The 17,819-nt window shown below is 36.3% G+C and overlaps 2 protein-coding genes across 2 annotated transcripts in view; both read left to right on the forward strand.

Moving 5' to 3' along the window:
- LOC134749960 (protein strawberry notch) overlaps positions 1 to 9,223 on the forward strand; it is a 66,037-nt gene extending 56,814 nt beyond the window's left edge. Inside the window, exon 30 of the mRNA XM_063684998.1 lies at positions 133 to 9,223. Within this exon, the coding sequence (XP_063541068.1) occupies positions 133 to 236 (104 nt within the window). The 3' untranslated portion in view covers positions 237 to 9,223. The remainder of the gene's footprint in view (positions 1 to 132) is intronic.
- A 1,676-nt stretch (positions 9,224 to 10,899) lies between these two features.
- Positions 10,900 to 17,644, forward strand: LOC134750002 (uncharacterized). Its single transcript, XM_063685053.1, has 3 exons — positions 10,900 to 11,030; positions 12,284 to 12,406; positions 15,244 to 17,644. Exons 1-3 carry the CDS (start codon positions 10,989 to 10,991, stop codon positions 15,412 to 15,414), a joined length of 336 nt encoding a protein of 111 aa, XP_063541123.1. The 5' UTR covers positions 10,900 to 10,988; the 3' UTR covers positions 15,415 to 17,644.
- The last annotated feature ends 175 nt before the right edge of the window (positions 17,645 to 17,819 follow it).

Here is a 17,819-nt window from a genome sequence, read left to right on the forward strand (position 1 = left end):
AGGAGGTGGTAATTGTAACTCTGTGATAAAACAACGCAACCTAATTAGTCGCCTGTGGAAAGAAAGGTACAGTCAGCGATAAAAACTTGTACATTTTTTTTTACAAAAACTTATTTAACATCTTTTTCCCAGGCACGGTGATCCCAAAGAACTGCGTGGACCCGCTGAGGGAGACGCTCTCGTCGGACGCCGTGAACGTGTCCGAGCAGTCGTTCGAGCAGACCGACCTCAAGTGAGCGAGCGAGACGGAGTGAGGGCTGGAGGGTGAACACTGATCATAGGTGAACCACTGTTCAACTGGACTGGACATATGTTGTGGTATCCCTCTTAAACTAAACGTACGTCATTGTACTATAACAGCTCAGGGCACAGAATAAGTAAATAGTACAGAAAGGCCACTTCCTACTAAGTCTGACAGCGATTCAGGGACGAATCATACTGTCCCTTTCTAATGTATGGCACTATCCCTTCCGGCTATATAGGGTTGTCCAAATTCAAGTCATCTTATCTGTGGTCGTCCACGCAAAGGGATGTCAAGTTGTGCCAACCCTAATAATTGCTCGGAGCAATGCTGAGCCGAACGGAGCCGAGTTTGCCCAAAAGGAAGAGTGTCTCCCCACTGCTCAGGGTTAATAGGGAGTATTACTGCAATGTTCTGCCGCCAGAGTGCAGCAACAGCAACCCCCTACGCAGAGTTTTGTGTAATATTCCCTATTGTGGTTGGTGTAACTGGCGGTAACTGTTTTAAACTATGGTCTGGATGTACATAAAAAGAACATATTCACTTATTTGGAGTAATTCACAGTATACAAAAAAATTGTATACATCAGCATCCCAGTTGAATGTCAGAGCTTATGCTGCAATTAAATTAATTGCGATTGTACAAATGTAGTGCAAAATTATTTTCCATCGTTTTTTCACGGAACCGTACGAACGTCTTGCTATTTCAGTCAGTCTCGGTACAAAAAGTACTTCGGTTGCATGAAGTAGCCTGACAAAAATACGAACGTTTCCGAGATAATACGATGGAAACCAATTATGCAACTAATGTGTAGTATATGAGGGGGTTTCAGAAAAAAGTGTACCTTTTACTTTTTTTCGAAAAACTGACAATTCTTGGGTTATTTCGACTCAGAAGCACGAGGACTATTGATTAAAACAAAGAAAATATGTTTCCCCAGATTTTCATACAAATTTTGGGTGTCAATTTTGTGAGGGTCCATACAAAATGTATGTACAAAAGTCACAAAGATTTTGGATACTTTTTTTTTTCCTTTTTTATTTGATATTCTGAGTAGAAATAACCTAAACGTTGGTGGTTTTTTCAAAAAAAGTTAATGGTACACTTTTCTAAAAAATGACCATATATCTCATGCAAGAATAGATATGTTATATCCATCCATATGCTAACTGCAACAATTTTGAAGTGTGGACATACCAAAAATGCTCCATCTCCATACATTATGACAGAAACATTCGATAGACCTGGCTGGGTTCGGGACCATGGTCATGATGGGCCATGGTCGGGTGTGATAGGCCTTGCCTTGCCGTCGGCTTCGGCTCACGTAGTCAATTATCGATTATTTGGATCATTTCTCATTCAGCCTCCCGTTGTTCTAATTATGGAAACGCTTGACTTTATATGCCAACGCTTGTCAAGGTCGAGAGAGGGTATGTGGGGCCTTAATAGGCTAAATGTGGCTTTCCAACACAGAAGGGTCCTAGTGCTTCAAGTGCAATAAGGGTCTTTTTATCTGAAATTTTAGAGGAAAAATCACAAATGCTCATATTATTGACATTAAATGAAGAATAGAAATGAGTAAGCTTTAGAGTGCTTACTTCAAACATAGCTAAAACCCGATTTATCCTAAGGCACAGCCATACAAATGAAAAATTCAAAATCTGCTACTGAAATTTTAACCTATAGTGTAGGAAATAGAGTTGATTTTGTTCTGTTTGAAAATTGAACGAAACAAAACAAAATCAACTGTTCCAATTGAATATGATTAAAATTTCATTGAACTGAATAAAGTACCATATAGCTAGGACCGTGGGCCTTAGGTGGTTATAATAAGTTTTATTCTTATTTATTATAAGACTCAAGCTTAAATGAAACGTATTAATCATAAGTTTAAGGCGCTTCGCGCAGTTTTTGGCCAAAAACTGTTACTTTTTAGAGCTTATAACTTCTAAATGAGTCAACCAAAAATTATGAAAAAAATATATATGCATCTTCACTCTATGGACAACAATCGCAACATTTGACTTTTTTCCTGAAATTTGTAGTTTCACCGAAAAAAAAATAACACGACAGGCCGTTTTGCGGCTAACTTTGCTTATAACTTCTAAACGGCTTAATCGATTAAAATTATTTTTAAACTAACAAAAATGTTTTAACAGGTTCTACAAATGCAACATAGCTTTTCTTAATCAAAAAATATTTTCTTAAGAAATCGAACGTTTTTCTACATTTCATGCGTATGCAGCCTGAAAATGGCGTGGCCGGCAGTCGTGTGCCAGCTTTGAGACGAGAAGGCTGTGTCGCTCGTCGCTCCGTGCCTTGAACAAGCAAAGTGCTATAATATCGGAGTTATTGTGGCCAAAGAATAAATAACTGCAGAGCGCTGATTTGGTTGCGACGCGCATTAGCGAGCGCAACACGGTATTTTTCGGTCTATTACTATGAATGTAATGATAATATCCGTATATATTATACTATAATATACGTATGTTTGAGAAAACTTCATTTGAAATAAATAAATAAATGTTTTCTAACCGACATATTATAATGTTAACCACTAAAAAAATAAATGACTGCAAAGCGCTGATTTGGTTGAGGCGCGCTTGTAATAAAAACCGGCCAAGTGCGAGTCGGAGTCGCGTTTCAAGGGTTCCGTACATTACTCAAATTAAACAATTTATTTTTTATGTGAAACGTGCGTGAAATGTCTTTAATAAACCCGTAGGGGTTGGATCAAAAACTAAATTATTAAGTCCGACTCACGCTTGACTGCTCATTTCTAATAAGTTTTCCTGTGATCTATAGGTAAAGATCTATTATGTGTATTTTTTTCAAAATTTTATACCCAGTAGTTTCGGAGATAAAAGGGGGGAATGCTCATTTTTTGCCTATTTTCGTGAATAACTTCTAAACAATTTAAAAGTGCTTGTTGCTAGGCCTATTTGAATAAAGAATATATTTAATTGAATTGAATTGACTGTTTATCCTAAAATTATAAAAAATATATATTTGAGATTCTCACAATGAGCTCTTTCATTTGATATGTAACACGATATAGTTTGAAAAACTTTTTTTTAAATTTTCTCTTTTACCCCCCAAAAGTGGCCCCCGTGTTTAAAATTAATTTGTTTACGTTACATGTCCGTCTTTGGGTCACAAACTTACATATGTATACACCAAATTTCAACTTAATTGGTTCAGTCGTTTCCGAGAAAATAGGCTGTGACAGACGGACAGACAGACAGACGCACGAGTGATCCTATAAGGGTTCCGTTTTTTCCTTTTGAGGTACGGAACCCTAATAATGATGATATTCCCACGTAATGATTGAGAAAACTTCGAACTTCGTAAAATAACAAATTTGTAGTAGTATATGAAGCTAGTAGGTACTTTAATTTATAAGTTAACTATTAATGGCATTATTTATATTAATTTAATACGGATACAAAAAAACTGTATAAAATAAACGCACTGTACGCCTCAATTTAGTACATACCAAGCTTTAGCTATAAATCTTAATCCGTCGATTTGACTTAGGTATTTATTTGTAAGAAACAGATAAAACACAAATTAACTAACTGAGGCTTGTAAAGTATAATGCATAAGGGAATATATTTTTATTATAATTTACGACCTCCACTACACGCATGATCTACTCATACTCAAACAACAAAATATCTGCATAAGATACACAAATACGAGGTATAGCGCCAAATGCCGCGCGCCTCTGGGCTGTAGGTTATTCTTTGAACCTCGTTCCGCCGCAGTCGCCGCACCGAGACGAAATTCACGTACGATTGCAGTGAGCGGGGTGCGGGTACAGAGACGCTGAGACGCTCAAGGCCAAATAAGCGAGAATCGTCTTAATCATTAAACTTATTATTTAAGTAAGTACCTTAGAAAATCCGTGTTTAGAGTGAGCACTCTAAACTTGCTTACGCTATGCCAAGGGTTATGACGTCTGAAGTAATAAAGTTTTTTGCGAATTTCATTCTAATTTCGCAAATAAAATATTCTTAATATTCCAAAGGAATTCAAACAATCTTCTAACAATATGTCAATAATTGTGTGCTTTTACCCTACTTAGGAATATGTTAGATTTGTATAACTTTTGTACAGTCAAGGGCATAAATATATATACATTCCCAAAGTTTCAAAAACATGTGTATGCTCTTACACCTTAGACGATAAAGTCGTGTTCACATATTTTTGACCCATTTGTCTGGATGGATATTTTTGCCTTCGACTGTACAGGGTGACATTGACAAGAAAAAATTGGCAAATATGGTCCAAGTGTATCCCCAGAGGTCCTTTACAAGGCTATAACCGCGTAAATCCGAAGTTCGCAAATTAGGGGGATCTTTCTCTGTCACTCTAATTACTCCTTCATTGGAGTAAAAGAGAAAGATCCCCGCAATTTGTGAATTTCGGTTTTCGCGGTGGGGGCGTCGCCCTGAAACGTTTCCGATATATCGAAGCCAAATTTCGCTTTTCGATTGCTATCTACTCGCGAGTTTTGGGATAACGGTTATATCTATTAATAAAGCTGTTATAGTAATGCCCTCTTTCTCACTCATACTAAAATATTTGCGACGTTCCATGGTAAAAGGCGCCTTTTGGCGGTCGGCGCTAATGCGGTGCTACGCGACGTAAGCGCCAAAAGTCATAAGTTACCTTTACACGGGGAACGTCACATTTGTGTATAAAAGAGACAAAACGTATGTTGTAGCGAATGCAACCGGTAAACATTTAGTATGAGTAATATATGTAACATGTATTAAATTACTGTTTGTGTTCTAAATTAAAAAAAAAAACCTGTAATTTCTACACATTTTTTTACCGAATTGCATTTCCTAGTATGTTGGCATTGGCACGAGAATGGTCCTAATTTGTCAATATTTTTATAAATTTTCGGCGTTAACTCAATACGTGACAATTGCTTTATTCTTAAGCTCGCTACAGACTACGCGGCGCGAAGCCGCGAACGCGAGTGTGGAATCATTTCGCTGATTAGCGAATTAGACTCCACACTCGCGTTTGTGGCTTCGAGGCCGCGATTCGCGCACGAGTGCGGAGGGCTCTATAGGCTGACCATGTACTGTCACGGACTTTAATTGTTGAGCCATGAGCCATTTAGGGTTCACTTTACATTGGACATTTCATAACGTTAGTATTGACAACCAAATGAGCTTGAACCCTATATGGATCAACAAATTAGTCTGTGGCCGTACCTAATTTCGATTAATCAACAGATTTGACATAGAAACATGATATTATTTATGTAGCCGCCGCCTGGCGTTAGTACCTATAGTTATAGATGACTTAAACCCTGTTCATTGTATCTTATTTCCAAGTAATTAGGGAATGCAAACCGGTTTTTAATTGTATGGAAAAACCGGTTAATAACCGAAATTTCATACAAATAAAAACCGGTTTACATTCCCTACCCAGTATTAAGGGCCGTTGTCCTACGGTCACGGTGAGCAGGGTATAGTCCCGGTAACTGGCATTCAGTTTCCTATAAATATAATTAATTGTTAGTGTATGTCATGCGTATGCATCGATTATTAGTTTTATATAATTTTAATTATTTATAGATTTGTAATGGCGTGTCCATATCGGCGTAGAAAAACGATGTTCGACATAAAGTAAGGACGCTAAGCAAAAAGAATTTCATATATTGACCCGACTGTTCCTATCTCTATCTCACGCACATAATAGGGTAGTTGACATTTTTTTATGAATGGAAGTCGATCAGGTTTGTTTTGAGGATAAAATGTCAGTATGGGACCCATTGCCTTAAAGCAATACAAAAGTCACAAATGATATTCAGTCTGACAATCGCACTTTACTGACGAAACGGTCCTAACAAAATGGCAATACATCGTGACGTCACCATGTAACAGAAGCCGTTTCGATGTATGAAAAACAAGGTAATTGCGATTTTGTCGGTGAAATATTGCGTTTATGTGTTTAAATAAAATGTAAGAAATCGAGTGGTGGTATTTTTTTCCTTTTTGGATGTTTTAAAAATAATTACATATTGAAACTTTGAGGTTTTGTATTTTTTATTATTCCAATATATTTATTAAGTTTTCAATTTATTGTGATAAATTGCTAATTTTCAATCTATATAACTAGATTTAGTTATAAAATTCAACATGTGTCAACAACCCTATTATATTGGTGTCCCGTCGATGATGGCGGCGGTCATGTACAGTCGCCATCAGATATATCGGAGCGGCCGAGGTGCTCAAAAATATCTGAACACGCAGTCTAGCGCCTTGACAATAGAGGCGTGCTCAGATATTCGTGAGCACCTCGGCCGCTCCGATATATCTGATGGCGACTGTACGAAACTCTTTGTGCATAGCGTCCTTACTTTAGTTGCCTAAACAGTTTTTTTTTTTATTTGTGTGGAATAATTATTGTTCGTTTTAATATGCCGGTGTGGACGCACCATAGACATCAACTCGATGTGTAGGTTTTTTGTCAATTTTATATAGGAACTAACAAATTGTGTCGCCAAGTAGTAGAGTTCAACCTTCGGCGTCTGTAAGAACTGAAATCAATGTTTAATTTGTACAAAATGTAGCAAGTTCTAATTATATTTTTAATCTTATTTGATTAAATTATTCTGGTAATCAACATACTTCAATCAACGCGATTTTTTACTGACAAAGTTCCATTATCCTTATATTTTACCAATATACGTTGATTGTCTGGATATCTAATTCCAGCTTTGGCTAACACTAGTTAAATCTAGTCTTTTTAATTGATTATTAAAATAGTTCCGAGAAGATACTATAGACACTAGTGCTTATTTCGGTTTCTAAATTTATATTAAAAGTAACTTTAGTTTATATTAAAAGTATCTTAAAAGAAATAAGCTCCTATTAGTATTTGAAAGAATTGTTTCTTTATTGTTTTATTTGGACGCAGCATATAGCCTATAACTACGTAAATTGTATAGAATACATTATATATAGCGCGTGCAATACGAAAATGAACTCTATTGAGCGGTTATAAGGTAGGTATCCCATCGGCGTGGACTTAATGAGAAGTATATTTTGTATTTAGATTAGTGACACACGTTGGCTTAGGGCCAGTTATATAAAACTTATACTCGAAATACACGAAATTCTATTGAGTTTTAACATCTACAATTAGATTTGTAGAATTATCATCCGACTTAGATAAAATTTCTTAGTCCCTCTTCTTGAGAATGACACAGCCAAAAGGTGCATCCACACCGCAGGTACCTTTTGTGGAGCAACACTGCAACAGTAAGTAACTAGGTACAGGTCGATTCACAAAAGCTAGTATGAATGGAATGAATGAGTGAATGGAAATATTTATGTGTATCACATTAACCTATAGGGGATATTACTGCAATGTTCTGCCACCAGAGTGCAGCAATAGCCTTTTTAGTAAACCATAGAGTAACTTATACATACTGTACCTTTAACAGGTTTTTGACAAGTTTTCAGAGATAATAAAATATGACATTGATGCATCAAGGCGGTTTGTTTACAGAGGACCTACCGGGAAACCCGAATCCGAAATTTCGCTATCGGCCTCTTTGGCGCTCGAATATGCAAGTGACAAATATGTTAGATAACGAAATTTCGATTTTCTTGTTTTGCGATTGTGGTAGTGGCGCCCCCTACGCAGTTTCGCGTAATATTCCCTATTAAGTTATGGCTCTGACAATATACGGATACAGGTGTCACTCATGCAATTAAAGTTTCATTCATTCCATTCGTGCCAGCTTTTGTGAATCAACCTTGTAAGTTACCTAATGTTACCGTGTTGCTCAAGGGCCTGACACTCTTTGATAGAGAAAGACAGTCTTATTGCGATTCCTATAAGAGGAAAGAGAAAATAGTGCCATGCTTTGCCTTTATCACCGACCAGGTGGCATCATAGGTAGGAGGCGATGGCGAAATAGCGAAATTTTATAGGAGTGAAAGAGAAAAAATCCTATGCTGCCCAAATTTTATATGAATATTCTTTCTCTTACCCCCGGTCGCTCGGTGGCGCGTCTATAACTACTTGTATATACTATGTCTATGGTGTTGCTCTGCAATAGTTAACTGCGGATGTTAATGTTATTTATTTTATTATCAATACTGATTATAACCTCGTGTATTTCGAATATAATAATGATTAGTGATATCGAATCGAATCAACCAAATATATGATAGTAAGAGCACGTGCTAGGTAAGATGTTTTTTTTATAAAACTGGCCCTAACGCCAGCTACTAATGGTAAAGATTATTGTTGTTAGCTGTCTGTAATACTGCGAAATATCTGATTATATCACTAGGTGCGCTGCGGATTTACATAGTAAATGCATTGTAGAAAATTTATTAATTTTTATTTTTATGCTAGGGTGACTACTATAGTTATTGGCCACTTCATAGTAATTGGCCACTCCGTAGTAATTGGCCACTCCTAACAAATCAGAAAGAAACAAGCCAATAGAACTCTTATTGTTAACAGTGGCCGATAACTTTAGCAGTCACCCTATATGTACGATACGAACAACAAATGGAATTAGTTTTTTTAATCTCAATTTAATCAGAGTATTTTGTTAATACGATTAGAATTTATTTACGATTTTAAACACCAATTTCCATACATACATATACATTATTATTGCTATATAAATCTGTAACACACTATATCTATTAGTTGGAATTGTTAAATTCATTACGGTTTTTCTTACCAGGTTAGTCTCTCGCACTGATTGCGGGTAATACAGGAATAATGTAAAATATTACAATATCCACTCACAGAGTAGGGATTAAAACAGATGCAACAAGGAAAAAGGACCATTTGGATTGAAGCGTAACTTTTGTAATATGTGATTTGTGTATCTGTATTTTTCCCTACTCTGCGCTTAAACTACTCAAGTCATGGCACTTTAAATTTCGTCTGTCTTAATGAATAAAGACAAATAAATGTATATAAATACGATCTGGTTTTTTATTTACCGTAATAGACTTTTAAAACAATAGCATTACCGCTGAAGTGTGAGAACTTGTGATCTCTCCCGGTATTCCGGTATAAATAAAAAGAAATCGCTCCTTCTCAGGTTGGGACAATAATTTATCATATCAATTATAGGAATAAATCACAAACAGGCGAAATATGAAAATAAATGCTGGTTAATTTGTATGAATTTGACACCTTGGTTCTCTTTTAGCGACGAAGACTCCTGAAATCATTAGGTCCTATATAGTTGACGGGTCCTCAATTTTTTCACGTAAATTAATAAATAGTAGATTGTACAATACGGGCATAAAGCGAACCACTTTACAACCGAGGCAATTTATTGGTCCGAGCGCAGCGAGGGCCAACATAGTCGAGGATAAAAATGCCTGAGTTATACACTACTTTTCACTTCGATTGTTAGTAAAATATACAAAAATATTCAATATTGTAGGTTATTCTACCGTATTTATTCAAGACTAATGTAAATTGTACTCTGTTATGTCGGGGGCGCGGGGCGCGCCGGCAGGGCTGGCAGTTTGTATGGCAGATTTTGGACTTTATTGCTAAGTCAATAAGGGTCGTAATAGATGATTTTTCTTCATGCTCTAAGTAGAACATATGTATAAGCAACTTTATGTCTACGCACGACTTAGTCGAACTTTACGAGCATGAGAAGTGAAAAGTAACTTATTATACAAACACAAAAAGAAATTTAACAAAATATACCTATAATTTTTTTTTTATAATTCCCGCGTAAAGCGTTTCATAAATGCAAAAATTGTATTCGACATATAATATATAGTTTGTCAAAGGACTGTCTAATTTCAAACATAGACAGAGAGTATCATACTATCTTTGTCTTACACTAGTACTAGCACCCAAAAGAAAAGGATTTATAGTTTTTTTTGTTCTTATTTACTGACAATTTGGTTTGACCAACTATATTGCCTCAAAATCAAATTGTAAACATTATAATTGCAATGTGCCTTTTTTATGCATTTTAAGAAATTAAACATGCACTATTCGTGTCATTTTTTCATTTCCGCGTATCATTAATTGCGTATTAACCATGAATCTAGTAGGTATAACTGGATCAGGCATGAGGGGGGGAATGACCGAACGGGATAGTCTTATCTTATGTATCTTTCAGTAGGAGTAGCAGAGAAAGCGCTATTACTGTCTTCCTTGTCTCAGTCGCACTTTTTTAATCCCTACCAATCCCCACCGTAAATTAAGTATGGCATTGCGTATGTTCTGTCACACCTATAGGATCCTACCATCTATGGTATTAACGTAAAGCTCGCACCAACGCGAGTGTGGAGTCTAGTTCGCTAATCAGCGAAATCGACTCCACACTCGCGTTCGCGATTTCGCGAAGCGATTCGCGCACTAGTGTGGAGGGCCCTTAATGCGTATGCGTATATTGCAATAACTAAACGCAGTATTTGATTTGACGTTTCAATTTCATGATGCGTTTGCTATGGGTCAATTTCTTCTACTACTTACAAAAATATCTGAATTTACATTAGGCGTAATTGGACCTTATTGATATGACTCTAAAGAAGCAATTAGCAAAACTTATTGCGGTATTTTCAGCAAAGTTAAATGCGTTTTGCATGAAACAGTCCGTACTACATTTATAATAAACGTCAGTTGACTCGGTTTCCTGAAAATGGTCGTCTCGCTTTTTCGGGCTATGTTTTTTTTCTAATTAATTGACTGAAAAATTCGAAATTACGGCTTAAAGATGACTGATAAAGAAATTACGATGGAAGATCTGGAGGAAACGGTGAGTAACTTGTTTGTTTCGTTTGTTTGTAGCGGTAATATGGAAGTGGGTCACAGAGCCGCCCGTACATGCCTATAAATGCTAGGATGCTGAAAGGGCAAAGGCGACTGATACTAGGGTATTGGTTATTTCTATGTGCTGATTTCTATCGAATAATTGCAGTTTTAAAGGTCACGTATGTTTTATTTCAAGAAAAGCGGAAAAGCCGATTGGTAGGTCCGTTATGATAATAATTTCGTTACATTCATCTTTACGTTGGATTATTGTGCCAAGTTGTTTTATTAAATTAAATTTACGTCTCCGATGATATCTGCGTAGATCACAGTGTAAATTGTACATGTTTCATGTGTGATTCATTCAAGAGTGCGATAGTAAACACGCTCATTAGTCATGAAGCGCTGCCAAATATATGAACATTGCTAACTATGCTATTAGAGGCCCTGATTGTAGCAAATTCAGCGCAAGGCTCTCATAGATTTTGTCATAAATAGGTGCCAATGTGCTCTACATTACCTGTCCTGTTTATGGGTCTTTCTACTTTTTACTGCAGGTATTTTTGTCCCCAGAAGAAATTATTTTATTTTTTATATTTGTAAATTATGTAATTTTTTTATCAATTGTATATTAATATAAAGCACATTTTAATGCTGCACTAAGGATACCTTGTAACCAAAGTAAAAAATCTTTTATCTATTTTTAAGGTAACAAAGTTGTCATTATGAGTGAAAGTGTAGGGATGGTAACAAAGTTGTATATTTGCCTACTCCAGACTATAAATACAAAAAAAAAGTTAAGTGTCAAATATTGAGGACTATTCTGTGCATATCATCTTTTAGTAGCTAGTGTAACACCCTACGAATATTAAAATTTCAAGATTGTTTGAAATCATAAAAACCTGCAGTAAAAAGTAGAATGACCCTTATCCTGTTTAGCTAAGCCAAACGTTTGCCCAGTGGCGTAGCGTGAACTAATCTAGCCATGGGCGAAATCGCATCTGCGAGGCGCTTTTGTTTCACTGTGCCCGTAGGGGCCTCGCACGAGGCCCCCCTTGCGGCCCGAGACGGTGGGCGACGGCCCACCTCGCCCACGCCTAGCTACGCCACTGCATTTGCCTTAACCCTTGTGAATGGTACTAATTTGTATGAATTCTTTGAGTATACAGCATAAATTCAGTCCACCAAGTGAAAAAAGCTGGTGAGGTCAGACAGGATATCAGTCTAATCTAGAACTTTTCTTACACTATATCAACACAGGCCCAAGAAACCGAGGAGCAGCTAGACCTGCTGGCGTGGAAGATGGAAGGCGACAAGGACCTGGCCGTGCCGGTGGACAGCCAGGACATGTGCGTCATGACTCTGCTCAAGTCAGTCTCGGAGGTTAGTAGCCTTTGTACTATAATGTATGCAGCATACAGTCACTTCTCAAATATTTGCAGGAATTCATCATGTAGAAGTTTAGAAGGCTATGGAACCAAGAGCTCGTTATTATAAACAAAACTCATGACTTGACCATTTTGCCAAGCATACCAACATTTTGTATGATGTGTGTTTTGTTTGTTTTTAATCTTTTAAAAACCTAAAGAATGAATCTAACATTTGAATTATATTTAATTGCACCAAAAACTAACTTTTCTTATTCTGACCCACTTGTGTACTAAAATAACTAAGCTGTTAGTTAGAATAAATTCAAATAAAAATTCATTTGTGTATGAAATATTTAACTATTTGCTAAAAAATATTTATGTAAATATTTACATGGTAGATATGTATATTAATCAATAATAACAAAAGAAATATCTTCAAAAAGTGTATTACATTTGTAGTGAGACCCACTAATTCTACCTATACTAAGCTGCATACATATTTGTTTTCAGCCAGTTGCGTTTACGCTGACAGAAGGTCAGAAGAATACTAGCGTTCTGTCTGTGCTGCGGCTTGGGATCTCTGTTACCATCTTAAAATATTAAAAAAAAACATTACCCCAATATAAGCCTAAAGTTAATATTACAAACAAGGTTCCATTCCATTCTTTATCCATTCCAATGCAAACAGTTTTTTTTATGTATTTATGTAGGCCAAAGGTCTCCCTTTCTTTATTTTACTACCCTGGTCTTGAGCAGTCTTCTTTTCCATCAATCACCAAGACAGCCAGGGCTGCCTACAGGGCAATGGCATCCATCGTATGAAAAAGTAACCTCGACACGAAAAGAAGAAGAAGCAAGAAACACGTCAAGTTCGTCTCTCAATCTTTTACGTATCAACTGCGTTTGTTTCGGTCTTGATTTTTGTTACATTATCTGACAGACTTTTTACAAATGGAGTAATGGAGTCGATCCTACCGACTGCGCCACTCAGTCCATTATTTGTGATAAACTTGAATTTGTAATACCTACGATTGTAACAAGAGGTCCCAAGCCGCAAGATTCATGCTTATCGGTATTAGCCCCGGCCCAACGCTACGGTTGGCCGGCAAAGCCCGCAGACGGGCCCCGCTTCATGACCACCGGCCGTTTCGGTCGGCACACACGTTTACTTATTATGGATAGGGCGTAATCGAGGCAGTGATACAGTGCACTGTTTACAATAGATAGATACAAAAAGTAAAAAAAACACAAAATAAAAACAATGTAGGCACAATAATTTACAAATATTTGTAAAGCAAAATGACTCAGAGCCAGCTGATTTTCAGTTGCCAACCAAAAGGCTAAACAGTTAACTACCAAAACAATAACGAAGTTGATACATATAAATACGTATTACCAAGGCATTTGTGATAGGCAGTGCACTGTATTGCTCGTCAAGGTGTCCTGCATTTTCTTTCGAGCGCATCTATGCGAGTAGCGGCACTGCGTCTGCTCAAACTACAGCTGCTGTTTGACACGTGTCTGATTGTTGACCACTTAAGTGGACATCGATTTTAATAATTTTACTTACTTAATGGAGTCCTAAAAACGTCTACATTATTGTTCTTGTATCGATCAAGCTGGGGCGTGGACAGTAAAGTAAAGGTCTCTTACGATAAGTATTTTACAGTATTTATCTATACTAGTATGCAATATATGTGCATGGGTAAACAATAAATACAGTTGATTAAATAAAGGTGTGTTCATCGAATATGCAGTACACATTCTCGGTAGACGTCTGAGCCTCTAGAGCTGTTAACTTGAGTACCGATGGTGTTATGCACTTTATTTAAGCATAATGTCATCGTTTAAACGCAAAGGTTTAAAAGTCAGTGTGTAATAATTATCATCTATCTTTTCGTCAACGGAACAAAAATTTACCTATTAAAGGAAACTTTAAGAACCTAAATTTATCATAATCATAATATCGTTTATTAGGTCATATCTTGATAATATATCTGACTTTTGAATAGAAGTGGAAAATAAGTCAACTGAAAAAGATTTACAAAGCTAACGATCGAAACTTAAAGCTGTATTTCATAAACGTTTTATTGGTAAGTATATACATTATCTGGGGCATAGGGCATAGCAGTACCCTGCCAAGTCGAGCTTTATCATATACGGAATTATATTTATAACTATGGCTTCATATCTAGAATATTTTCGGTAAACTTATTTTCCATATCTTGAAATCCAGCTACGACAGCTTTATGTATTTGGTTCTCAATCTCATGCCCACTATACTTCAGTGAGGGCGCCATCTGTGTCATGTTTTCAATTTAATTCAAACTCCGAGGAAAGATGCTTTTATTTCAGAGTAATGGCATGCTTTGGCCAAAGTGTATGCAATGATAGCATTTTATTGTTGACGCAGATTTCTAAATTCCATTTAATATTTCGTGTAGCAATAAGCATGTCACTACTCTAGAATGCTGTTCTAAAAATAATTCTATGTATAACAAGTGTTGGCAAGTATTGAACCACTCGAATAAGAAGTATTCAGTTTCAAAAAACCACTAAAAATTAGTATACTTACGACAATTCCACCAGTGTCGCTTATTTAACGCTTCTTTTTAATACTTCTCAAAATGCTTGACTTACAAAAACAGAGTTAAGAAAAACCCGGCTTCCTAGCATTCTTAGAAAAATAATGAAAACAGCATTCATAAGCGCAGCTGATGAAATTCTTTATATAATTTTTTAGTATTACATTTAGCTAACTGCAACTCTTGTATCAGGAAGTTATTTTTAATCAGTACATAAGAGCATCTATCCCACTTCCCCGTCCGAGCTCACAGCGAGTTCTCCTAGGTGCGGTCGGACTACTCGGCGCTCCGCCGCGAGCTGGTCGAGGTGCAGCAACTACAGCGGGAGCTGTCGGCGCGGCTGCGGGCTCAGTTGAGGCTGGTGCATGGGAAGTTTGCTAAACTACGGCAGAGGCTCGCCGTCGCTGACCAGCATATGCAGGCTCATCAGCGATAAACACATTTTCAGGAGACTATAGTACAGCCAATTTTCACTTGTAGTAATTGTATGTACTATACAGTACAGTGTACCTACAGCAGGGGTCTCCCAACTTTTTGACTCGAGGGCCACGGTGAGGTCCCCGACTAGAACTTTTTGGAAGGTGTGGGGCCAAAAGTAAGGGCACTTGAGCCGTAGTTTGAAGACTTCTGATCTAAAAGATATACTTAACAGGAAGTATATAAGAAGATAAGGTTCTCCCAAGATTCTATAGATTTAATCTCATGCCAAAATAGTTCCCATGCATTTTTATCCAACATACTCACGACACGGTTTTATACTGGTGAGTACTGACTACTGTACACACTACTCACACTAGACCCTCTAGGGTACCCTTATGAATTTATAACTAGTCAAACCATCACAGATTTTATCTAAGAACAATAAATTGATCTTTAATATGTAATCGAACTATGTGCCAATAACTTAGTTTTAGAGTATCAAGCACGGTTGTAGAATTATCTTATTCCTGAGATATATTGATAGAAAAAAGTATACAACATATATCAATTCATCAATGTACCTCCGGCCTTACTGAAACTTTCGTAATTTAGCAACCATTTTCTAATACACGACTGTGTATAACACACTTAAAATAGCAAATTAATATTTAATAATACGATGATATATAATACTTAAAATATTCACACATGGGCATCTGCACCTTAGTACACTAAACAGCCCCAATCGAAATTGTACCTTACGTTATAAGACTTAGAGCTCACATTGTAGAGACCTGATTGAGTAGGTATCATTTAGATTAATTAGGTGATCTCAAACGAGTGAGTGAAATGACTGATGTTTATTATGTTTAAATAATGTAGGGAATCAATGTGAAACTTTCCTTTTTTGATCATAGGTATATTGAATAAGAAAAACCTGCGTTTTGCCTGGCACTCACGATTTTTGCTAATAATTTTAATGGAACGGGGCTTACTTGTTAGCAATTGTGTTGTTATGCCCGTTGACGCAAATACTCTACTCATATGGATGAATACGTACGACACTTTTCATACCAGTGAAAAAAAAACGTATTATTAAAAAAAAGTTAGTTGATCAAATAGAGAAAGTTATGATATTGATTAATAATTGCTCAATTTAAATTGAGCTATGATGTGTGGTGTGTTGTATGTCAAACCAAATGTTAAAGTCATACCCAGATTACGCATATTTTGCAATATTTAAATGTTGTTTGATTAATGTTTATATATGTATTGTATTACTTGTATTATATTGATAATGAACTTTAATATATGAAATTGTTGAAGGTACACGTAATTAGCCTCATGCATAAAGTTTATATATATTTGAACGAAATATGTTTTATTCGGATGTTTGTTACCGTTATATCATGTTACAAATGCATTTCCGTTTTTAAATTACCATTTAATTACTTAAAATTATAAATAAAAAGTACAAAAATTTGCCCGCGAAAAGCTAGTGAGCGAAACGCTCGAAACGCCACGTGACGTCACGCGTTCGACAGATTAGTGTCATTAGTAGCAAACGTCAGTTGGGCCGCCCAACGTGTGACGTCATCACTCTCTGTCGAATTCGCGCCAAAAATTATGAGCGTGTCAACCGCTCAAAAATTTTCAACATTTTAAATATTTTTTAATAAAATAATGTTAAGGTTTACAAAAGTATTTTTATCATTTCCGGTGTTCCAACGATATAAATTATGAATCCAAAAATAAAAATAAATTCATGCATGGAGCTAATTGTGCACGTAATAGGTGTATTGGGGTAATTTCGGCAAAGGCATAATTTCGAAAATAGTAAATGCCAATGAAACTAGAAGCACTTTGACAACTTTGGCAGCATTTACGCCTTATTAACGCTTATCAAGGAGTCTTGGGAAGTGTTGCTATAATATTAAGTACTCGTTTAGTTGATTTTTCACCGGTTTCGAGATTGCCCCCATGTACCAAAATTTTTATATACGTGAGTTTTTTTCACTTACCGAATCTTTTTAAAATGAGTCTATTAGACGACAAAATCTTTGTGAAATGAATTTCCAATAACTTATTGCTGTGAATGTCAGTCGTTGTAGCAGAGAGAGAGGGAGAATAATTAATAAATTATAATGAAGTTAGATAAGTCAACATCGCACTATAAAATACTAAATACAGTAAATAGTAAGTTTTTCTCTCATACACAATAAAAAGACTTTTTTTAAAGTGCGCTGCACGATTAAAATCCCAAATAATGTAACGATTCTGTCTTTTTCTACAAGCCTCAATTGAGTCAAATCTCCTCTCTGACTGTAGTCAATTTGTGAATGCGGTGGATCGAATTTAACATAGCGTGCTATAGGATAACACGATGAGTGATGTTTCTAATTATTTGTAAAAGTGAGGCCT

The sequence above is a fragment of the Cydia strobilella genome, chromosome 19 (assembly GCF_947568885.1).
Source record: "Cydia strobilella chromosome 19, ilCydStro3.1, whole genome shotgun sequence".
In the NCBI taxonomy this organism is placed as follows: Eukaryota; Metazoa; Arthropoda; class Insecta; order Lepidoptera; family Tortricidae; genus Cydia; species Cydia strobilella.